Source organism: Ranitomeya variabilis, chromosome 2 (assembly GCF_051348905.1).
Source record: "Ranitomeya variabilis isolate aRanVar5 chromosome 2, aRanVar5.hap1, whole genome shotgun sequence".
Taxonomy (NCBI): domain Eukaryota; kingdom Metazoa; phylum Chordata; class Amphibia; order Anura; family Dendrobatidae; genus Ranitomeya; species Ranitomeya variabilis.
In genome coordinates, this window is record NC_135233.1 from 368398573 (window position 1) to 368423953 (window position 25381).

At 41.7% G+C, this 25381-nt stretch overlaps 2 protein-coding genes across 2 annotated transcripts; both read right to left on the reverse strand.

Annotated features, from left to right (window-relative positions):
- Positions 1-3490: 3490 nt before the first annotated feature.
- LOC143803768 (olfactory receptor 5M11-like) lies at positions 3491-4450 on the reverse strand. The gene has a single exon (XM_077281536.1). It carries the CDS (start codon positions 4448-4450, stop codon positions 3491-3493), a length of 960 nt encoding a protein of 319 aa, XP_077137651.1.
- A 19416-nt stretch (positions 4451-23866) lies between these two features.
- LOC143803769 (olfactory receptor 8I2-like) lies at positions 23867-24826 on the reverse strand. Its single transcript, XM_077281537.1, has one exon. The coding sequence runs from the start codon at positions 24824-24826 to the stop codon at positions 23867-23869; it is 960 nt and encodes a 319-aa protein (XP_077137652.1).
- Positions 24827-25381: the final 555 nt, after the last annotated feature.

Here is a 25381-nt window from a genome sequence, read left to right on the forward strand (position 1 = left end):
GGAACTATCGTAGGTATATGATGGATCTTTACTACCAAGGACTTTATATTGAAATCACAAGTTAAAATATTTCCTAACCTTTTCATCATCCTTGTTGAATTCTAGAAGATAGGCAGCTAGTTCCTAAGGACCTGAAAAATCATCAACATGAATGAAGGCATCTCCATGGACAAAACGTTCATAAATTTTCTGAGATGTTGCCAAAACTGCTGTGAGTTCCTATGATCCCAAAGCATTGGACCATTGATTCTTGGTTATAAAATCCTTGTAGGCTAAATTCTTGAAGACCAAAAAGAACTTATATTGGTATTGGTGGCCTAAAAATCATCCTGGAACAGTTTTTTATGATTTGCGTAATAGACAATGATAGGTAGATATTTTTTATCTCCTCTTAATACTCTGTTTGGTGGACACCTGAGTACCATTTACCAACCATTGAAGCAGCCAGTTTTGAATTGGTTGGTAACATAAAGTTCAGGACTCTTTTTTTGTAGACATAATCAGGTCATATGGCCTAAAAATATCTGAGTCTTGATGAAACATCATAGTTCTATTAAAAATAATATCAAGCAAATTAAGGTTTGTGATAATCAGTGGAGGTTCCAAGTTAAACAAAACCCAATGCTGACAATGAGTTCTTGGCTCTTGAGTCAGAATGTTATTGTCATAAATGATATCTACAGGATGTATAAACACTGCATCTGCCACATCATAGAAGGTTCTGTCAACAGTAAGTTAACAGCCAGAAATACCTTAGTATATTAAATACCTTATATACCATGTAAATGTATGTACAGCCATAATAAATACAAAGTGCATCTGTTTGAATTCCATGGTTTTACATATCAGGACAAAATAAAAAAAACAACTGCTCCTTTAAAGTCTTAACCCCTTTCTGACATTGGGTGTAATAATATGCTGATGTCGGACTCCCCCTGGTTGGTGCAGGCTTCGGCGCTGAGCCCGCAACTTTCTGAGCACATGTTGGGTGATATATACCGCTGACATGTCCGGCAACAGCCGTGTGTGGAATCGCGATCCACCCGTGGATATTAGCTAGTTAAATGCTGCTGTCAATCTCTGACAGCGACATTTAACTCTTGCTTCAGGTAAGAGCCCTCACCCAACCCCAGATCGCGAAAAATGGAGACGCTACGGGTATCGGAAAATGGCACAATTTTTTTTTAAAACAAACTGTGGAATTTTTTTTCACCACTTAAATAAAAAAGAACCTAGACATGTTTGGTGTTTGGTGTGTATGAACTCGTAATGACCTAGAGAATCACAATGGCAGGTCAGTTTTAGCATTTAGTGAACATGGTAACCCCCCAAAAAAGCATTAAATATTCCTAGTAATACAGCTGGAATCTCTACTGAGCCTAAAAGCACAAGAAAGGTTGCTCAAAAACATATAAATAAATCACAGACTCTTTGGGATTTGGGACTCTGTTTTGTGTAGTATCGAAACCAAATATAAACATTTTGTGTCTATGGATGAGAGATGGAGAAATGAAGCATGTGCTGAAATGAAGATTATACCAACAGTGAAGCATGGTGGTAGCTATGTTAGGAAGCTGAAGTTTGGGAGGTATTTGACCTTTCAAAAGGACAATGATTTCAAGTATACCTTAAGGCCCATCAAAACTTGGTTTCAGAAAAATTCCTGAGAAACTGGGGAAGAGCTATCACAATCACTTGTTTTGAATGCCACAGAAAATCTTTGGTGGGATTTGAAGGCGGTTGCAGGATGCAAACCCAAGAACATTAGTAAACTGGATGCTATACGGAATGGGCTTACGTGTGCGCCAGAAGTGGGTGTATAGCTATTCATTACATTTGTAGCAGGTCATAACAGTCATAGTGGCTCAACTAAAGATGACTGCAGTAGTCATTAAAGTTGGATTTTTTAATGGATTTAGTGAAATCACTTGTTCTATAAGTTGTGTTGAGCTGTTTATATTGTTCTTGTCTAATTGGTTTAATGTAAACATCTGAAAATGTTATAATGGGTAGGAGAAAATAATTTTGACAGCAACTGTAAAACTGCCTAATGTTATAAATTCTTGTCACGACTGTCAGAGGCCCCAGATTTTAAAAGGCTACCTCGGACAGACTGGGCACAAGCCACTCATCTGACAAATTTCTGAGGAACCCCAACTTTCACATTTTAACCCCTCTAGAGCGATCTGGTCTTATAATGGGGTCGCCTGAATTGTTTCAATGGAAGGACTGTTATCCGGAAGAGCAAACCAGAGGCAGGAATGATAGACTAGCAGGGTCAAAACCAAAAGGACCCATCAGAAACAGAGTAGTAAAACAAGAGTATAGTCAAAAAACAAGTCAAAGTCAAAGAGTGGAAATAATCAGGACAAACAACAGGAGGACAGCAGTAAAAACCAGGACAGAATCTCTTTTGACTTGCAGTGTGAGTCAGAGCTTCAGGTGTTTAAATAACTGGATGCCCTGCCCAGGGCTCTTAGGAAGGAGTGATAAAAACCAAGACAAAATTAACCCCATATTTCCTTTATAAAGCAGCACCAAAAGTTCCTGGGAAATAATAGGACTGATACTGTCACGTGTCCCAAGCAATAAAGGCACACTTCTGCCCAGTGGCCAAAGTTGAAACAGAGGAGACACAAATTGACACAGATGTTACAATTCATCATAATAATCAATTATTAGATTGTATATAGTTCCTGTAGTGTAAAGTATCTCAGATAGCTCAAGTGCTTCAAAGAAGCCTAAAGGTACCATCACATTAAGCGACGCTGCAGCGATATCGACAACGATGCCGATCGCTGTGTGGTCGCTGGAGAGCTGTCACACAGACAGCTCTCCAGCGACCAACGATGCCGAAGTCCCCGGGTAACCAGGGTAAACATCGGGTTACTAAGCGCCGGGCCGCGCTTAGTAACCCGATGTTTACCCTGGTTACAAGTGTAAATGTAAAAAAAACCAAACACTACATACTGTACTTACATTCCGGTGCCTGTCGTGTCCGCTTCCCTGTACTGTGTGAGCGCCGGCCCTAAAGCACAGCGGTGACGTCACCGCTGTGCTTTGCCTTACGGCCGGCACTGACACATTCAGTGCAGGAAGCTCTGAGCAGCAGCGCGGACGCCGGGGGACGTGACAGACATCAGAAGAGGAGTATGTACTGTTTTTTTTTAACTTTTACAATGGTAACCAGGGTAAATATCGGGTTACTAAGCGCGGCCCTGCGCTTAGTAACCCGATATTTACCCTGGTTACCATTGTAAAACATCGCTGGCATCGTTGCTTTTGCTGTCAAACACAACGATACACGCCGATCTGACGACCAAATAAAGTTCTGGACTTTCAGCAACGACCAGCGATATCACAGCAGGATCCAGATCGCTGCTGCGTGTCAAACTCAACGATATCGCTATCCAGGACGCTGCAACGTCACGGATCGCTATCGTTATCGTTGTAAAGTCGCTCAGTGTGACGGTACCTTAAGTCTCAGAAATCAGATTTTGGAATCTTTGTGATTCATTATTTTAGAAGATCTCATCCTTTTTAATAAAGCAGCTTTGACATCTTTATTTTTTAAACTGTAGATCAATGGGTTTAGGATGGGTAAAGCTGCTGTATTAAACAGAGAAATAAGTTTGTTTGAGTCTAAGTTGACCAAGGAATGTGGCCTCATGTACTGAATGGCAAGAGTGGCATAGAGAAGAATGACAACTGTGAGGTGAGAGGAACAAGTGTAGAAGGCTTTATGTCTGCCAGTGGTGGACTGAATCCTCAGTATGGTTGCAATAATGAAGACATAGGAAATAAATGTTATAACACAAGGAGAAAAAGCTGAAATGCCAACTCCTATAGTGAGCACGTAAAGGTCTAGGAAATGTGTGTCACTGCAAGACAAGTTCAGCACTGGCATTATATCACAGAAGAAATGGTTGACCATGGTTGACTTGTAACAAGAGAACTTCAGTAACTCCAAAAATGTGGGGATACATTCTACTGTGCCCAATACCCAGCATAGGATGGCCAGTAGTGCACATATTCTACCATTCATTATCATGTGATAGCGCAAAGGGTTACATACAGCCACATATCGGTCATAACCCATTACAGCCAGGATTAAAAGTTCCCCACACGTCAAAGATAAAAATATGAAGATTTGCACTATACATCCGAGAACTGAGACAGTCCTATCTCCTGTAAGGAAAGATATAAGAACATTATTCAGATTGTTCGTTGAGCAAATGATGTCCAGAAAGGAAAGGTTACATAGAAAGAAATACATTGGGGTGTGAAGCTGAGGGTCTAGACTGACTAGAAGAAGAATTGTCAAGTTACAACCAAGAGTGAGAAGATAAATCATAAAAACCAGAAGAAAAATGACGACTTGTATCATAGGATTATCAGAAATCCCAGAGATAATAAAATAATTTACTGCACTTATATTTGTGTGATCCATTATTCTAAATTTAAATGTTCATGCAACAATAAGATTTTAAATTCAAGAAATACAACTAAAAAGAATCTAAAATATTTTTCCGAAGGAAATCGAAGTTAATGAAAAGGAATATAAAAGGAAAATTGTGACCCTGGTAATTCCTTGGGTACATTTTTAATTCATCTAAAGTCTCTACTTAAGTGAGATGTTTTATATAAACAGCGAATTCCCAAGAGCGATTCTCAAGTGAAATACTCAAGTGTATACACGGTATACCGATTTAATTATTGTGAAGCATAAACTATTTTTTCTTCAGAAACCATTTAATTACATGATATTGTTAAATGAAGTTTAAATCCATCAAATATAATTTATTTTGTGTCTGAAGGTTGTGCAAAATCAATTGTAGATACCAAATACAGAAAACATTTTTAACCCCTTCATGAACCTGGGTATTTTTGTTTTTCCGTTTTTCGCTCCCCTTCTTCCCAGAGCCACAACTTTTTTTTATTTATTTTTCCATCAATCTGGCCATGTGAGGGCTTATTTTTTGCAGGACGAGTTGTACTTTTGAAAGACTCCATTGGTTTTACAATGTCGTGTACTAGAAAACGGGAAAAAATTCCAAGTGCGGTGAAATTGCAAAAAAAGTGCAATCCCACACTTTTTTTTGTTTGGCTTTTTTGCTAGGTTCACTAAATGCTAAAACTGACCTGCCATTGCGATTCTCCAGGTCATTATGAGTTCATACACACCAAACATGTCTAGGTTATTTTTTACCTAAGTGGTGAAAAAAAATTCCAAACTTTGCTAAAAAAAAAGATAAAAATTGCGCCATTTTCAGATATCTGTAGCGTCTCCATTTTTTGTGATCTGGGGTCGGTTGAGGGCTTATTTTTTGCATGCCGAGTTGACATTTTTAATGATACCACATTTGTGCAAATACGTTCTTTTGGTTGCCTGTTATTGCATTTTAATGCATTGTCGCGGTGACCAAAATAACGTAATTCTGGCGTTTCAATTTTTTTTCCCACTACGCCATTTAGCGATCAGGTAATCCTTTTTTTTATTGATAGATTAGGCAATTCTGAACGCGGCGATACCAAATGTGTGTATATTTGACTTTTTTATTGTTTTATTTTGAATGGGTCAAAAGGGGGCTGTTTTAAACTTTTATATATTTTTTATTTTTTTCATTTTTTCTAGACATTTTTTTTTTACTTTTGCCATGCTTCAATTGCCTCCATGGGAGGCTAGAAGCTGGCACAACTCGATCGCCTCTGCTACATAGAGGTGATGCAAAGATAACCTCTATGCAGCAGAATTACGCTACTTTCACACTTCCGTCTTTTAGAATCAGTCACAATCCATCAAAGTGTTGAAAAGACGGATCCTGTGCAGATTATAAAAAACGGATGCACTGGATCCTGTTTTTTGACAGATCCATCGATGCAGCAGCTGCTGGAAAAATGGGTTAAATTAAAGGAATAGAAATCCTTCCAAGCATGCTCAGTGTAAAAAAACAGAATCTGTTGCTGGATTCCGTCATTTGGCGGTCCGCCAAAACACGACGGATCCGTCGCACGACGGATGCGACGTGTGGCCATCCGTCGCTAATACAACTCTATGGGAAAAAAACGGATCCTGCGGGCACATTTGCAGGATCCATTTTTTTCCCAAAACGACGCATTGCAACGGATCTGAAAAGATGGAAGTGTGAAAGTAGCCTTACATCATTGCTATGACCGCCGACCACAGGGTGGCGCTCACAGCAATCTGGCATCAACAACCATAGAGGTCTCATGGAGACCTCTGGTTGTTATGCTGATGCATCGTTGACCCCTGATCATGTGACGGGAGTCAGCGATGAGCGCATTGCCGGATGGATGGCTGGAAGAGGTAGTTAAATGCCACTGTCCGCGTTTGACAGCGGCATTTAACTAGTTAATAGTGGCGGGTGAGTCGCAATTCCACCCGCCGCTATTGCGGGCACATGTCAGCTGTTCAAAACAGCTGACGTGTCCCGGCTTTGATGCAGGCTCACCACCGGAGCCCGCATCAAAGCAGGGGATCTGACCTCGGGCATAATATCCCGTCCGAGGTCAGAAAGGGGTTAATGAAACCTAACTGCAAAATTGTTTTTGGCACCCCCAAAATCGAAGATGAGCTAAGCCCATCGGCATCAGGAGCTTATCTACAGTATTCTGTAATCCAACAGATTTGCCTTCGTTGGGGTACTCCGGACATAGGCTTGATGGCTTCCTGGTTCAATGCCAAGGTACCTCAGTTCGTGGCCCGGTCCTAGGACCCCAGAGCGATCGGGATGGACGCGCTAGTCCTTCCTTGGAGTCAGTTTTGCCTCCCTTATCTGTTCCCCCCCTGCCCCTGCTTCCCAGAGTCATCAGGAAGATCAGAGCAGAGGGTGTCCCGGTGATTCTCATTGTCCCAGATTGGCCTCGCAGGGAGTGGTATGCAGAGCTGGTCCAGCTCATCGCAGACGTTCCTTGGCGACTACCAGATCTACTCTCTCAGGGCCCGATCTACCACCAGAACTCAGGGGCCCTGTGTTTGACGGCATGGCTGTTGTATCCTGGGTTCTGACTCAAGCAGGTTTTTCCCGTGAGGTAGTTTCCACCTTGATCAATGCCCGGAAGCCGGTGTCATCGTGCTTCTACCATCGGACCTGGAGGATCTTCTTTGATTGGTGCAGAAGCAGAGGTCGCCCTCTGATGGTTTTCAACATCCCTACCATCCTGGATTTCCTCCAATCCGGTCTGGACTTGGGGCTTTCACCGAGTTCCCTTAAAGGGCAGGTCTCGGCCTTGTCAGTCCTTTTTCAACGGAAAATTGCTTCCAAATCTCAGGTCAGAATGTTCTTTCAGGGAGTCTCTCACATGGCGCCTCCCTACAGAGTGCCTCTAGAGGCTTGGGACCTTAATCTGGTCCTGGGTGTCCTGCAGGAATCTCCCTTTGAGCCGTTGCAGGACATCCCTTTATCTCTTCTTTCATGGAAGGTGACCTTTCTCGTCGCTATTACCATGATCAGACCAGTCTCAGAGTTGGCTGCTCTTTCCTGTAGGATGACGTTCCTTACATTCCACCGAGACAAGGGGGTCCTCAGACCGTCCCCTACTTTCCTCCCAAAGGTGATGTCTTCCTTCCACCTCAATGAGGATATCGTACTTCCGTCTCTTTGCCCTACTCCAACGCACCACGTCGAGAAGGCTCTTCACTCCTTGGATCTTGTCAGAGCTCTCAGGAAGTACGTGTCCAGGACGGCATCTTTTTGTCAGACGGATGCTCTGTTCATGCTCCCGGCGGGACACCGGAAGGGACTGGCCGCTTCTGTCGATAATCGCCAGATGGATTCGGTCGACCATTCAAGTGGCTTACCGCGTCAGAGGCAAGCCTATCCCTGCGGGCCTCAGGGCACACTCCACTTGGTCGGTGGGTGCTTCCTGGGCCTTTCGGAATCAAGCGTCTGCAGAGCAGTTTTACAAAGCTGCGACCTGGTCTAGCCTGCACACCTTTTCAAAGCATTACAATGTCCATACTCAGGCATCCTCAGATGCAAGCCTGGGTAGGCATATTCTGCAGGCAATGGTAGCGCACCTGTAGCCATAGTGCCATAGGTGCCATAAGTTTACACTGTTGGGTTGTTAATTCCCACCCAGGGACTGCTTTTGAATGTCCCACTGTTCTGTGTCCCCCAATGTGGCAATGGAGAAATAGGGATTTTTGGGGGACACAGCACCCACCCTTGTTTTTTGGCTTGTTGCCTATGATGAGTCTTTTAGTCTTTGACATGTTGTTCCTACGGTTAAATCTTGTTAATCTCCTACTGCTTTGCTATGAACTGGTATAATTTGGAGCCTGTGGGCGGTGTATACTGCAGAGGAGGAGCTAAGCCTTTTTGTATTTACTTACTGTCAGCCTCCTAGTGGCAGCAGCATACACCCACGGTCCTGTGTCCCCCAATGAGTGGCTCAGAGAAAAGGATTTTACGGTGAGTACACAAAAATCCCTATTTTTTGTATGTCTATATAAATATATAAATATATATATATATATATATATATATATATATATGAATATAAATGTAAATAAACAATTATTCACATTGCACAGTACTGTATGTATTTACAGAACTGTGCAAAAGGTTTAGGCAGGTGTGGAAAAAAGAGTGGAAAGTAAAAATGGTTTTAAAATTAGAAATGTTAAAAGTTTATATTACTTACAAAATACAGAGTTTGAACAAAAGAGAAATTAAATCTCATCAATATTTGGTGACCACCCTTTGCTTTCATCACTTCTTCTAGGTACTTGTACTAGGTACTAGTTTTTTTTAGACATTCAGCAGGGAGGTTGTGCCAAACATCTTGGAGAACTAACCACAGATCTTCATGTACAAAGCATTCTGTCTCTTCAAGTAATCCTAGACACATTGGATTGTGTGAAATCATGGCTCTGTGGGGGCCGTATCATCATTTCCAGGACTCATTATTCTTCATGCTGAAGAAAGTTCTTAATGCCATTTTGGTGTATGGGGTCTTTTTAGAATAAATTTGGAGCAAACCGACTCCTTCTTCATGAAAATCAGAAGATGTTCAACTGAGACATCAACTCAGAACAGGCAGTAGCCAGTGAGACCTAGCTATACCCATCTACTGTTCGGAGAACTCCAGCCAGAAGTGGTCTTCATGGAAGAATTGTGGTCAAAAACCAAACTTATGATATGAAAACAAGGCCAAGTGACTCAACTGTGCATGAAAACATAACTGGAGTCATAAAATTTACAGTAGGTGCTCTGGTCAGAGGAGTAAATATATAAAATATTAGGCTGTAACAGAATGCAGTTTTTTAGTCAAATGGCTGGAGAGTGGTGCATTAATGACTGTCTGCAGGCCTCAGTGAAGCATAGTAGAAAGTTGATGATTTAGACAGGATTAATGGTGTCCTCAATGCTGAGAAATACAGGCAGACACTTATTCAAGTAATACCATCATGGAGTCATGTGATTGGTTCCAAATTTATACTGCAGCGGGACATTGTGTTATGACCCCAATGGCGAGGGTCTCAGAGGAACGTGGAAGTCTGCAGAATACAAAAATCCAGCTCATAGGGCAGTGGTAACTGGGTTGACCATATATCTACTCCTAACGCCAACACTAGAAGTAGCCGGGGATCATTCCTACGTTGATTCTAGATGACACGCGCCAGCCGGAGAATCTAGCTACCCCTAGTAGAGGAAAACAAAGACCTTTCTTGCCTCCAGAGAAGGGGACCCCAAAGCTGGATAGAAGCCCCCCACAAATAATGACGGTGAGGTAAGAGGAAATGACAAACACAGAAATGAACCAGGTTTAGCACAGAGAGGCCCGCTTACTGATAGCAGAATAAAGAAAGGTAACTTATATGGTCAACAAAAACCCTATCAAAATCCACACTGGAAATTCAAGAACCCCCGAACCGTCTAACGGTCCGGGGGGAGAACACCAGCCCCCTAGAGCTTCCAGCAAAGGTCAGGATATAGATTTGGAACAAGCTGGACAAAAATACAAAACCAAAACAAATAGCAAAAAGCAAAAGGCAGACTTAGCTGATATAACTGGAACCAGGATCAGTAGACAAGAGCACAGCAGACTAGCTCTGATAACTACGTTGCCAGGCATTGAACTGAAGGTCTAGGGAGCTTATATAGCAACACCCCTAACTAACGACCCAGGTGCGGATAAAAGGAATGACAGAAAAACCAGAGTCAAAAAACTAGTAACCACTAGAGGGAGCAAAAAGCAAATTCACAACAGTACCCCCCCCTTAGTGAGGGGTCACCGAACCCTCACCACGACCACCAGGGCGATCAGGATGAGCGGCATGAAAGGCACGAACTAAATCGGCCGCATGAACATCAGAGGCGACCACCCAGGAATTATCCTCCTGACCATAGCCCTTCCACTTGACCAGGTACTGAAGCCTCCGCCTGGAGAGGCGAGAATCCAAGATCTTCTCCACCACGTACTCCAACTCGCCCTCAACCAACACCGGAGCAGGAGGCTCAGCAGAAGGAACTACAGGCACAATGTACCGCCGCAACAAGGACCTATGAAATACATTGTGAATAGCAAACGACACAGGAAGATCCAGACGAAAAGATACAGGATTAAGGATTTCCAATATCTTGTAAGGCCCAATAAAACGAGGTTTAAATTTGGGAGAGGAGACCTTCATAGGAACAAAGCGGGAAGAAAGCCATACCAAATCCCCAACGCGTAGTCGGGGACCCACACCGCGACGGCGGTTGGCAAAGCGCTGAGCCTTCTCCTGTGACAACTTCAAGTTGTCCACCACATGATTCCAGATCTGCTGCAACCTATCCACCACAGAATCCACCCCAGGACAGTCAGAAGGCTCCACATGACCCGAAGAAAAGCGAGGATGGAAACCAGAGTTGCAGAAAAAAGGCGAAACCAAGGTGGCGGAACTAGCCCGATTATTAAGGGCAAACTCAGCCAACGGCAAGAATGTCACCCAATCGTCCTGATCAGCAGAGACAAAACACCTCAAATAAGCCTCCAAAGTCTGATTGGTTCGCTCCGTCTGTCCATTAGTCTGAGGATGGAAAGCAGACGAAAACGACAAATCAATGCCCATCCTACTACAAAAGGATCGCCAGAACCTGGAAACGAACTGGGATCCTCTGTCTGACACAATATTCTCAGGGATGCCGTGCAAACGAACCACGTTCTGGAAAAACACAGGAACCAGATCGGAAGAGGAAGGCAGCTTAGGCAAAGGAACCAAATGGACCATCTTGGAGAAGCGATCACATATCACCCAGATAACGGACATGCCCTGAGATAGCGGAAGATCAGAAATGAAATCCATGGAGATATGTGTCCAAGGTCTCTTCGGGACAGGCAAGGGCAAGAGCAAACCGCTGGCACGAGAACAGCAAGGCTTAGCTCGAGCACAAGTCCCACAGGACTGCACAAATGACCGCACATCCCTTGACAAGGAAGGCCACCAAAAGGACCTGGCCACCAGATCTCTGGTGCCAAAAATTCCCGGGTGACCTGCCAACACCGAGGAATGAACCTCGGAAATGACTCTGCTGGTCCACTTATCCGGGACAAACAGTCTGTCAGGTGGACAAGACTCAGGCCTATCAGCCTGAAATCTCTGCAACACACGTCGCAGATCCGGAGAAATAGCTGACAAGATAACTCCATCTTTAAGAATACCAACAGGATCAGTGACTCCAGGAGCATCAGGCACAAAGCTCCTAGAAAGAGCATCGGCCTTCACATTCTTTGAACCTGGTAAATACGAGACAACAAAATCAAAGCGGGAGAAAAACAATGACCAGCGGGCCTGTCTCGGATTAAGGCGTTTAGCAGACTCGAGATACATCAGATTTTTGTGATCAGTCAAGACCACCACACGATGCTTAGCACCCTCGAGCCAATGACGCCACTCCTCAAATGCCCATTTCACGGCCAACAACTCCCGATTGCCCACATCATAATTTCGCTCAGCAGGCGAAAACTTCCTAGAGAAAAAGGCACAAGGTTTCATAACAGAGCAACCAGGGCCTCTCTGCGACAAAACGGCCCCTGCCCCAATCTCCGAAGCATCCACCTCAACCTGAAAGGGAAGTGAGACGTCAGGCTGGCACAAAACAGGCGCCGAAGTAAACCGGCGTTTCAACTCCTGGAAAGCCTCCACGGCAGCAGGAGCCCAGTTAGCTACATCGGAGCCCTTCTTGGTCATATCCGTCAAAGGTTTCACAATGCTAGAAAAATTAGCGATAAAACGACGGTAGAAGTTAGCGAAGCCCAAGAACTTCTGAAGACTCTTAACTGACGAGGGCTGAGTCCAATCAAGAATAGCTCGGACCTTGACTGGGTCCATCTCCACAGCAGAAGGGGAAAAAATGAACCCCAAAAAGGGAACCTTCTGTACACCAAAGAGACACTTTGAGCCCTTGACAAACAAAGAATTTTCACGCAAAATTTTAAAGACCAACCTGACCTGCTCCACATGCGAATCCCAATTATCAGAAAAAACCAAAATATCATCCAGATAAACAATCAAAAATTTATCCAGATACTTCCGGAAAATGTCATGCATAAAGGACTGAAAAACTGAAGGCGCATTGGAGAGCCCAAAAGGCATCACTAAGTACTCAAAATGACCTTCGGGCGTATTGAATGCGGTTTTCCATTCATCACCTTGCTTAATGCGCACAAGGTTGTACGCACCACGAAGGTCTATCTTGGTGAACCACTTGGCACCCTTAATCCGGGCAAACAAGTCAGACAACAGCGGTAAAGGATACTGAAATTTGACAGTGATCTTATTCAAAAGCCAATAATCAATACAAGGTCTCAAAGATCCGTCCTTTTTTGCCACAAAAAAGAATCCCGCACCAAGAGGGGAAGAAGACGGACGAATATGTCCTTTCTCCAGAGACTCCTTGATATATGAACGCATAGCGGTATGTTCAGGTACCGACAGATTAAACAGTCTTCCCTTAGGAAATTTACTGCCCGGGATCAAATCTATAGCACAGTCACAGTCCCTATGAGGAGGCAGTGCACTGGACTCAGACTCACTGAAGACATCCTGATAATCAGACAAATACTCCGGAACTTCCGAAGGCGTAGAAGAAGCAATAGACACAGGCAGGGAATCCCCATGAATACCACGACAGCCCCAACTTGAGACTGACATAGCCTTCCAGTCCAGGACTGGATTATGGGTCTGTAACCATGGCAGCCCTAAAACAACCAAATCATGCATTTTATGTAAAACCAGGAAACGTATCACCTCGCGGTGTTCAGGAGTCATGCACATGGTAACCTGTGTCCAATACTGCGGTTTATTTGCTGCCAATGGTGTAGCATCAATACCCCTAAGAGGAATAGGATTTTCTAATGGTTCAAGAGTAAAACCACAGCGCTTAGCAAATGAGAGATCCATGAGACTCAGGGCAGCACCTGAATCTACAAACGCCATGACAGGATAAGATGACAGTGAGCAAATCAAAGTTACAGACAGAATAAATTTAGGTTGCAAATTACCAACGGTGACAGGACTAACAACCTTAGCTATACGTTTAGAGCATGCTGAGATAACATGTGTAGAATCACCACAGTAATAGCACAAGCCATTCTGGCGTCTATGAATTTTCCGCTCATTTCTAGTCAGGATTCTATCACATTGCATTAAATCAGGTGTCTGTTCAGACAACACCATGAGGGAATTTGCGGTTTTTCTATCACATTGCACCGAATTAGGTGTCTGTTCAGACAACACCATGAGGGAATTTGCGGTTTTGCGCTCCCGCAACCGCCGGTCAATTTGAATAGCCAGTGCCATAGTATCATTCAGACCTGTGGGAATGGGAAAACCCACCATAACATTCTTAATGGCTTCAGAAAGGCCATTTCTAAAATTAGCGGCCAGTGCACACTCGTTCCAATGTGTCAGCACGGACCATTTCCGAAATTTTTGGCAATACACTTCAGCCTCGTCCTGCCCCTGAGACATAGCCAGCAAGGCCTTTTCTGCCTGAATCTCAAGATTGGGTTCCTCATAAAGTAAACCGAGCGCCAGAAAAAGCGCATCAAGATCAGCCAATGCCGGATCTCCTGGCGCCAGCGAAAAAGCCCAATCCTGAGGGTCGCCCCGTAAGAACGAAATAACAATTTTTACTTGCTGAGCAGAATCTCCAGATGAACAGGGTCTCAGGGACAAAAACAATTTACAATTATTCACGAAATTCCTAAACTTAAACCTGTCTCCGGAAAACAGTTCAGGAATCGGTATTTTAGGTTCTGACCTAGGATTTCTGATAACATAGTCTTGTATGCCCTGCACACGAGTAGCCAGCTGGTCCACACTTGTAATCAAGGTCTGGACATTCATGTCTGCAGCAAGCATAACCACTCTGAGGTAAAGGGGAAAAAGAAAAAAAAAAAAAAACTCAGAATCTTCTTTCTTATAATCCCTCTTCTGCAATGCATTAAACATTTAATACTGGCCTGGCAAACTGTTATGACCCCAATGGCGAGGGTCTCAGAGGAACGTGGAAGTCTGCAGAATACAAAAATCCAGCTCATAGGGCAGTGGTAACTGGGTTGACCATATATCTACTCCTAACGCCAACACTAGAAGTAGCCGGGGATCATTCCTACGTTGATTCTAGATGACACGCGCCAGCCGGAGAATCTAGCTACCCCTAGTAGAGGAAAACAAAGACCTTTCTTGCCTCCAGAGAAGGGGACCCCAAAGCTGGATAGAAGCCCCCCACAAATAATGACGGTGAGGTAAGAGGAAATGACAAACACAGAAATGAACCAGGTTTAGCACAGAGAGGCCCGCTTACTGATAGCAGAATAAAGAAAGGTAACTTATATGGTCAACAAAAACCCTATCAAAATCCACACTGGAAATTCAAGAACCCCCGAACCGTCTAACGGTCCGGGGGGAGAGCACCAGCCCCCTAGAGCTTCCAGCAAAGGTCAGGATATAGATTTGGAACAAGCTGGACAAAAATACAAAACCAAAACAAATAGCAAAAAGCAAAAGGCAGACTTAGCTGATATAACTGGAACCAGGATCAGTAGACAAGAGCACAGCAGACTAGCTCTGATAACTACGTTGCCAGGCATTGAACTGAAGGTCTAGGGAGCTTATATAGCAACACCCCTAACTAACGACCCAGGTGCGGATAAAAGGAATGACAGAAAAACCAGAGTCAAAAAACTAGTAACCACTAGAGGGAGCAAAAAGCAAATTCACAACACATTGACCCCAAACAGTATGCCAATGTCATTACAAATGTCAGGTTTCCCCTAATGCCCTGAAAGAATTTAATGATATGGTGTAGCGCCGCCAATGAATAGGGTTGTATTACATAGGGCCAACCAAGTAATGCCATTTTATGCCTCTACTGTGCAAGCATAGGAGCTCAGAGCACAGAGGATAGGAATTCAAAAAGGTTTAATGTGATTGTGGTGTACTTCTTCAGTACTAATGTACCAGATTGGAAATGTGAGTGATAGTTTCAGTCCATCAATAGACATCCAATATTCAAGTGATATAAAATGAACTGTTGTAGTAGTCTCACCATCACCACTCAGTATGTGACTGTGAATTAATACATCTGTGATATACAGCAGCAATAGCATCATAACATCTGCATTATTTTTTACACAGTACATGCAAGGGTAGTTGTAAACCACTCATTGTAGATTTTGCAACTAAATTCAAATTCTGAATTCAAGGCTTGTTTCTAGAGATGGGCAGATCGTGGAACTCTGGTCTAGCTCCCATGTCAGTGGTACCTCGCACTTAGATGTTATGAACATAACACACACTTACTCATGGGTAGTGGAAGAAGGGAAGACTTATTATAGGGAAGTGCCACAACTACACCCAACTGGTTCCTGTATAGACTACAAGATCATAACTGCACTACTCAAAAACACCACCTTGGGCCTTGCTCCCTAACAAGCCATCAAGGGGTTTACCGCACCTCCTCAGGAACCAGAGGCAAGGCCGCAACACACTGCCAACAATAGGTGAGGAAAATGTGCAGGAATACATGAAAACCCAGAGTGAGAAAATGAAAACACATTCAAATAAAGGTAACTTCACAGTAAACGATATCGCTAGCGATCCGTGACGTTGCAGCGTCCTGGCTAGCAATATCGTTGAGTGTGACAGGCAGCAGCGATCAGGATCCTGCTGTGATGTCGCTGGTCGTTGAAGAAAGTTCAGAACTTTATTTGGTCGTCAGACCGGCGTGTATCGTCGTGTTTGACACCAAAAGCAACGATACCAGCGATGTTTTACACTGGTAACCAGGGTAAACATCGGGTTGCTAAGCGCAGGGCCGCGCTTAGTAACCCGATGTTTACCCTGGTTACTAGTGTAAAATGTAAAAAAAACAAACAGTACATACTCACCTTCGCGTCCCCCGCCATCCGCTTCCCTGGATCAACGCCTTATCAAGGAATCTAATATATATACCCTGTAATATTATACTTTTCCAGAAAGGTATCCAGTCCCCTCTTAAATTGAAGCAATGAGTCACTCATTACAACATCATACGGCAGAGAGTTCCATAGTCTCACTGCTCTTACAGTAAAGAATCCGCGTCTGTTATTATGCTTAAACCTTTTTTCCTCCAGACGTAGAGGATGCCCCCTTGTCCCTGTCAGCGGTCTATGATGAAAAAGATCAGCAGAAAGGTCTTTGTACTGTCCCCTCATATATTTATACATTAACATAAGATCACCCCTTAGTCTTCGTTTTTCCAAACTAAATAGCCCCAAGTGTAATAACCTATCTTGGTATTGCAGACCCCCCAGTCCTCTAATAACCTTGGTTGCTCTTCTCTGCACCCGCTCCAGTTCAGCTATGTCTTTCTTATACACCGGAGACCAGAACTGTGCACAGTATTCTAAGTGTGGTCGCACTAGTGACTTGTATAGAGGTAAAATTATGTTCTCCTCATGAGCATCTATGCCTCTTTTAATGCATCCCATTATTTTATTTGCCTTTGTAGCAGCTGCCTGACACTGGCCACTGAATATGAGTTTGTCATCCACCCATACACCCAGGTCTTTTTCATTGACGGTTTTGCCCAGAGTTTTAGAATTAAGCACATAGTTATACATCTTATTACTTCTACCCAAGTGCATGACCTTACATTTATCCCCATTAAAGCTCATTTGCCATTTATCAGCCCAAGCTTCTAGTTTACATAAATCAGCCTGTAATATAAAATTGTCCTCCCCTGTATTGATTACCCTGCAGAGTTTAGTGTCATCTGCAAATATTGAAATTCTACTCTGAATGCCCCCTACAAGGTCATTAATAAATATGGTAAAAAGAAGAGGGCCCAATACTGACCCCTGTGGTACCCCACTACTAACCGTGACCCAGTCCGAGTGTGCTCCATTAATAACCACCCTTTGTTTCCTATCCCTGAGCCAACTCTCAACCCACTTGCACATATTTTCCCCTATCCCCATTATTCTCATTTTATGTATCAACCTTTTGTGTGGCACTGTATCAAAAGCTTTTGAAAAGTCCATATACACTACATCTACTGGGTTCCCTTGGTCCAGACCGGAACTTACCTCTTCATAGAAGCTGATCAAATTAGTCTGACATGATCGGTCCCTAGTAAACCTGTGCTGATACTGGGTCATGAGGTTATTCCTCTTCAGATACTCCAGTATAGCATCCCTTAGAATGCCCTCCAGGATTTTACCCACAGTAGAGGTTAAACTTACTGGCCTATAATTTCCGAGTTCAGTTTTTGTCCCCTTTTTGAATATTGGCACCACATTTGCTATACGCCAGTCCTGTGGTACAGACCCTGTTATTATGGACTCTTTAAAGATTAAAAATAATGGTCTATCAATGACTGTACTTAATTCCTGCAGTACTCGGGGGTGTATCCCATCCAGGCCCGGAGATTTGTCAATATTTGTGATTTTTAGACGCCGCCGTACTTCCTGCTGGGTTAAGCAGGTAACATTAAATTGGGGATTATTATCACTAGTCATATTGGCTGCCATGGGATTTTCTTTTGTAAATACTGATGAAAAAAAGTCATTTAGCATATTGGCTTTTTCCTCATCCTCATCCACCATTTCACCCAGACTATTTTTAAGGGGGCCAACACTATCATTTTTTAGTTTCTTACTATTTATGTAGTTAAAGAATATTTTGGGGTTATTTTTGCTCTCTCTAGCAATGAGTCTCTCTGTCTCAATCTTTGCTGCCTTGATTTGCTTTTTACATAATTTATTTAATTTTTTGTATTTATTTAATGCCTCCTCACTACCTACTTCCTTTAATTCTCTAAATGCTTTCTTTTTGTCCCTTATTGCGCCCCTTACAGCTCTATGTAGCCATATTGGTTTCCTCCTATTTCTGGTATGTTTATTCCCATACGGTATATATTGTGCACAGGTCCTATCCAGGATGCTAATAAATGTCTCCCATTTTCTTTGTGTATTTTTATGCCTCAGGATATCGTCCCAGTTAATTGCACCAAGATCCTCTCTCATCCGTTGGAAATTTGCCCTCCTGAAGTTTAGTGTCCTTGTCACCCCTCTACTACACATCTTATTAAAGGAGACCTGAAAACTTATTATTTCGTGATCACTATTCCCCAAGTAACCCCCAACCCTTATATTTGATATGCGGTCTGGCCTGTTGGTTAATATTAGGTCTAGCAGTGCCCCCCTTCTTGTTGGGTCCTGAACCAGTTGTGAAAGGTAATTGTCTCTCATAGTTGTCAAAAACCGATTACCTTTACTGGAACTGCAGGTTTCTGTTCCCCAATCTATTTCAGGGTAGTTGAAGTCCCCCATAATAATGACTTCTCCTTGAGAAGCTATTACACTAATTGAATGGTATGAGAATGTCTTACCTCTCAGACTTGCAAATCAATTTGCTCATCTCCAGAAGCAATCCTTTAATCCAGAATTTGGATTTAGTTGCAAAATCTTCAAATAGTGGTTTAATACTATCCTTTGCTTCTGGAACTGTTACCCCAAATAAGAATTTTTGGAGGGTTTGGTGGAATTGGCATATTAGCAGGAAAGTCTGGGTTCCCTAATTGGTGAAGCTTTTGTACAGTGAACAGTTGCAGACCATATGTTTGACCAGGAAAACCCTTTTCACTTTATGTAAAGTCAACACTTTCTTGTGTGTGACTTCTTCGCGAGGACAGTCTGAAAGAAAAATATTTTCACAAAGGCCAAAATTGTTTATGAATATCAAACCAAAATTCTGTGATTTCTGTAGCTGTTATTCTCGTTATCAAAATTATCAATTTTTTTTTACATTTTTGGGTAAGGAGTATTGGTGTATTAAAATGAGAATCTCTGTTCACAAATTGTGGATTTTTTTTCAAAACTGACGTTTGATAACCACATTTATAACCAGGTGACCAGTATCCATTCCCTGCAGAGTCAACACTATTACACGTGTACAGCCCTGAGCATGGCAGGTCAGAAAGGGCTAAATTGTTAAAAATTATATAACCAAAATTCAGGACTTTCACTACTTCAATTTTCTTTCCCAAAATTATCATTTTTTTCCAAAACTGTTAAATAATTTTTGTGGAGTGGCAATTGGCGTATTACTGGTAGCATCTGTGTTCCCTAATAGGTGAAGCTTTAGCAAAATGGACAGCATGATGAGGTATCTAACATTTGCTACTATCAACACTTTCCTTGTTTCAAGTTTTTAATTCTTATGCAAATAAATAAAAGAGTTATGTCACACATAATAGTTAATAAATAAAATTTACCACATTTCTAATTTATATCAGCACAATTTTTAAAGCATATTTTTTTGCTAGGAAGTTATAAGTAAATTTACAAAAATTTACAAATCACATTTAAAGTGACTTTGAGTGGCCTATATGACAGAAAATACACAAAAGGTGACACCACTCTAAAAACCACACCTCTCAGGGTATTCAAAGCCACATTCAAGAAATGTATTAAACCTTCAGGTGTATCACAGGAATTAATGGAATGTGGAAGAAAAAAATGGACATTTACTTTTTTTCACACAAATTTTAATTAAGACTCACACATTTTTATTTTCGAAAGGGTAACAGGAAAAATGGACCACAAAATTTTTTGTGCAATTTTGCCCTGAGCATGGACCACAAAATTTGTTGTGCAATTTTGCCCTGAGCATGCCGATACTCCATATATGGGTGAAAATCACTTGGATACATGGCAGAGCTCGGAAGAAAAGAAGTTTGACTTTTTGAATGTAAAATTTGCTATAATTAGAGGACACCATGTTGCGCTTGGAGAGCCCCTGAAGTGCCTAAACAGTGGAAACCGCCCACAAGTGACACCATTTTGGAAACTAGACCCCGCAGGAAACTTAGAGAATGTGTGGTGCGCACCTTAAACCACCAGGTGATACTATACAGAAGTTTATAACAGTGAGCTGTGAAAAAAAAAAAATATTTTTTTCCAGATAAATGTTTTTAGCTCCAAATTTTGCAATTTCATAAGAGTAATGGGAAAAATTTCAACATACAATTTGTTGTGCAGTTTCTCCTGAGTACGCCGATACCCCATATGTAGGGGAAAACAACTGGGCTCGAAAGGGAAGAAGCACCATTTGAATACAAAATTTGTTGGAATAATAAGTAGACGCTATGTCACGTTTGGCGAGTCCCTGATATGCCTAAACAGTGGAAACGCCTCACAAGTTGCAACATTTTAGAAACTGTACCACTCAGGGAACTTATTTAGATGGGTGATAAGCACCTTGAACTCTCAGTTGCTTCCCAGAAGTTTATAATGTTGAGCCATGAAAATAAAAAAATCTAATTTTTCCCACAAAAATGTTTTTTTAACCGTAAATGTTGCATTTTTCACAAAGGTAACAGTAGAAAATGGTCCCAAACATTTTTTTTAACAATTTCTCCTGAGTATAGTGATACCTCACATGTGGGGAAAAACTACTGTTTGGACGCATGGCAAAGCGCCGTTTGACTTTGGGAGCTCAAAATTGGTTAGAATAATTAGAGGATGCCATGTCGCGTTTGGAGAACCACTGATGTGCCTTAACAGTGGAAACCCCCCTAAAGTGACCCTATTTTGGAAACTATACCCCTCAGAGAATGTATCTAGATGTGTGGTGAGCATCTTGAATCCCCATGAGCCTCACTAAAGTTTATAGCGTAGAGCTGCAAAAAAAAGAAAAAAATCTCATTTTTCCACAATTTCTCCGTAGTACTCAGATACCCCATATGTAGGGGAAAACTGACACAAAGCAGTCCTCAGAAAGGAAGGAGTGACATTTTGGAACGCAGACTTTGATATAATGGAGTGCGGGTGTCATGATGCGTTTAAAGAGGCCAAGATGGGCCTAAACAGTGGCAACCCCTCACAAGTGACACCATTTTGTAAATTAGACCCATTTTGCTTCAAAAAAGTTCGTAACAGAGCAGCAAAAATAAAAACATCACAGTTTTCTCAAAAAATTTTTATTTTAGGTCCAATTTTTTACTTTCAAGAGGCTCTCAGGTCAAAATGGAATCCAAAAGTGCTGTGCAATTCTCCTGAGTACACCAAGGCAAAGTGCAAAGCTCAGAAGGAAAAAAGTGATAATCAGGTCATATGGCCTAAAAATATCTGAGTCTTGATGAAACGTCATAGTCCTATTAAAAATAATATCAAGCAAATAAAGGTTTGTGATAATCAGTGGAGGTTCCAAGTTAAACAAAACCCAATGCTGACAATGAGTTCTTGGCTCTTGAGTCAGAATGTTATTGTCATAAATGATATCTACAGGATGTATAACCACTGCATCTCCCACATCATAGAAGGTTCTGTCAACAGTAAGTTAACAGCCAGAAATACCTTAGTATATTAAATACCTTATATACCATGTAAATGTATGTACAGCCATAATAAATACAAAGTGCATCTGTTTGAATTCCATGGTTTTACATCAGGACAAAATTAAAAAAAACAACTGGTCCTTACAAAGTCTTATCCCCTATCCGACATTGGGTGTAATAGTACGCTGATGTCGGACTCCCCCTGTTTGGTGCGGGCTTCGGCGTTGAGCCCGCACCTTTCTGAGCACATGTCGGGTGATATATACAGCTGACATGTCCCGCAACAGCCGTGTGTGGAATCGTGATCCACCCGTGGCTGTTAGAGAGTTAAATGCTGCTGTCAATCTCTGACAGCGACATTTAACTATTGCTTCAGGTAAGAGCCCTCACCCAACCCCAGATCGTGAAAAATGGAGATGCTACGGGTATCGGAAAATGGCACAATTTTTTTTTTAAACAAACTGTGGAATTTCTTTTCACCACTTAAATAAAAAAGAACCTAGACATGTTTGGTGTTTGGTGTGTATGAACTCGTAATAACCTAGAGAATCACAATGGCAGGTCAGTTTTAGCATTTAGTGAACATGGTAACCCCCTCAAAAAAGCATTAAATATTCCTAGTAATACAGCTGGAATCTCTACTGAGCCTAAAAGCACAAGAAGAGTTGCTCAAAAACATATAAATAAATCACAGACTCTTTGGGACTCTGTTTTGTGTAGTATCGAAACCAAATATAAACATTTTGTGTCTATGGATGAGTGAAATGTCTGGAGATGGAGAAATTGAGCACGTGCTGTAAAGAATATTATACCTACAGTGAAGCATGGTGATAGCTATGTTAGGAAGCTGAAGTTTGGGAGGTATTTGACCTTTCAAAAGGACAATGATCTCAAGTATACCTTAAGGCCCATCAAATCTTGGTTTCAGAAAAATTCCTGAGAAACTGGGGAAGAGCTATCACAATCACTTGTTTTGAATGCTACAGAAAATCTTTGGTGGGATTTGAAGGCGGTTGCAGGATGCAAACCCAAGAACATTGGTAAACTGGATGCCAATACCAATAAGCAATGGGCTTACGTGTGCGCCAGAAGTGGGTGTATAGCTATGCATTACATTTGTAGCAGGTCATAAGTCAGAGTGGCTCAACTAAAGACGACTGCAGTAGTCATTAAAGTTGGATTTTTTAATGGATTTAGTGAAATCACTTGTTATATAAGTTGTGTTGAGCTGTTTATATTGTTCTTGTCTAATTGGTTTAATGTAAACATCTGAAAATGTTATAATGGGTAGGAGAAAATAATTTTGACAGCAACTGTAAAACTGCCTAATGTTATAAATTCTTGTCATGAATGTCAGAGGCCACAGATTTAAAAAGGCTACCTCGGACAGACTGGGCACAAGCCACTCCATCTGACAAATTTCTGAGGAACCCCAACCTTCACATTTTAACCCCTCTACAGCGATCTGGTCTTATAATGGGGTCCCCTGAATTGTTTCAATGGAAGGACTGTTATCCGGAAGAGCAAACCAGAGGCAGGAATGATAGACTAGCAGGGTCAAAGCCAAAAGGACCCATCAGAAACAGAGTAGTAAAACAAGAGTATAGTCAAAAAACAAGTCAAAGTCAAAGAGTGGAAATAATCAGGACAAACAACAGGAGGACAGCAGTATAAACCAGGACAGAATCTCTTTTGACTTGCAGTGTGAGTCAGAGCTTCAGGGGTTTAAATAACTGGATGCCCTGCCCAGGGCTCTTAGGAAGGAGTGATAAAAACCAAGACTAAAATTAATATCTCCTTTATAAAGCAGCACCAAACGTTCCTGGGAAATAATAGGACTGATACTGTCACGTGTCCCAAGCAATAAAGGCACACTTCTGCCCAGTGGCCAAAGTTGAAACAGAGGAGACACAAATTGACACAGATGTTACAATTCATCATAATAATCAATTATTAGATTGTATATAGTTCCTGTAGTGTAAAATATCTCAGATTGCTCAAGTGCTTCAAAGAAGCCTAAGTCTCAGAAATCAGATTTTGGAATCTTTGTGATTCATTATTTTAGAAGATCTCATCCTTTTTAATAAAGCAGCTTTGACATCTTTATTTTTTAAACTGTAGATCAATGGGTTTAGGATGGGTAAAGCTGCTGTATTAAACAGAGAAATAAGTTTGTTTGAGTCTAAGTTGACCAAGGAATGTGGCCTCATGTACTGAATGGCAAGAGTGGCATAGAGAAGAATGACAACTGTGAGGTGAGAGGAACAAGTGTAGAAGGCTTTATGTCTGCCAGTGGTGGACTGAATCCTCAGTATGGCTGCAATAATTAAGACATAGGAAATAATTGTTAGAACACAAGGAGAAATAGCTGAAATGCCAACTCCTATAGTGAGCACGTAAAGGTCTAGGAAATGTGTGTCACTGCAAGACAAGTTCAGCACTGGCATTATATCACAGAAGAAATGGTTGACCATGGTTGACTTGTAACAAGAGAACTTCAGTAACTCCAAAAATATGGGGATGCTTTCTACTGTGCCCAATACCCAGCATAAGATGGCCAGTAGTGCACATATTCTACCATTCATTATCATGTGATAGCGCAAAGGGTTACATACAGCCACATATCGGTCATAACCCATTACAGCCAGGATTAAAAGTTCCCCACACGTCAAAGATAAAAATATGAAGATCTGCACTATACATCCGAGAACTGAGACAGTCCTATCTCCTGAAAGGAAAGATATAAGAACATTATTTAGATTGTTCGTTGAGCAAATGATGTCCAGAACGGAAAGGTTACATAGGAAGAAATACATTGGGGTGTGAAGCTGAGGGTCTAGATTGACTAGCAGAAGAATTGTCAAGTTACAACCAAGGGTGAAAAGATAAATGATAAAAACCAGAAGAAAAATGACGACTTGTACCATAGGATCATCAGAAATCCCAGAGATAATAAAATAATTTACTGCACTTATATTTGTGTGATCCATTTTTCTAAATTTAAATGTTCATGCAACAATAAGATTTTAAATTCAAGAAATAAAACTAAAAAGAATCTAAAATATTTTTCCGAAGGAAATCGACGTTGATGAAAAGGAATATAAAAGGAAAATTGTGGCCGTAGTAATTCCTTGGGTACATTTTTAATTCATCTAAAGTCTCTACTTAAGTGAGATGTTTTATATAAACAGCGAATTCCCAAGAGTGATTCTCAAGTGAAATACTCAAGTGTATACACGGTATACCGATTTAATCATTGTGAAGCATAAACTATTTTTTCTTCAGAAACCATTTAATTACATGATATTGTTAAATGAAGTTTAAATCCATCAAATATAATTTATTTTGTGTCTGAAGGTTGTGCAAAATCAATTGTAGATACCAAATACAGAAAACATTTTTAACCCCTTCATGACCCTGGGTATTTTTGTTTTTCCGTTTTCGTTTTTCGCTCCCCTCCTTCCCAGAGCCACAACTTTTTTTATTTTTCCATCAATCTTGCCATGTGAGGGCTTATTTTTTGCAGGACCAGATGCACTTTTGAA

Excerpts from the sequence above, each read along its gene's own strand:
- LOC143803768 (XM_077281536.1), bottom strand. The coding sequence starts at position 4,450 with ATGGATCACACAAATATAAGTGCAGTAAATTATTTTATTATCTCTGGG.
- LOC143803769 (XM_077281537.1), bottom strand. The coding sequence starts at position 24,826 with ATGGATCACACAAATATAAGTGCAGTAAATTATTTTATTATCTCTGGG.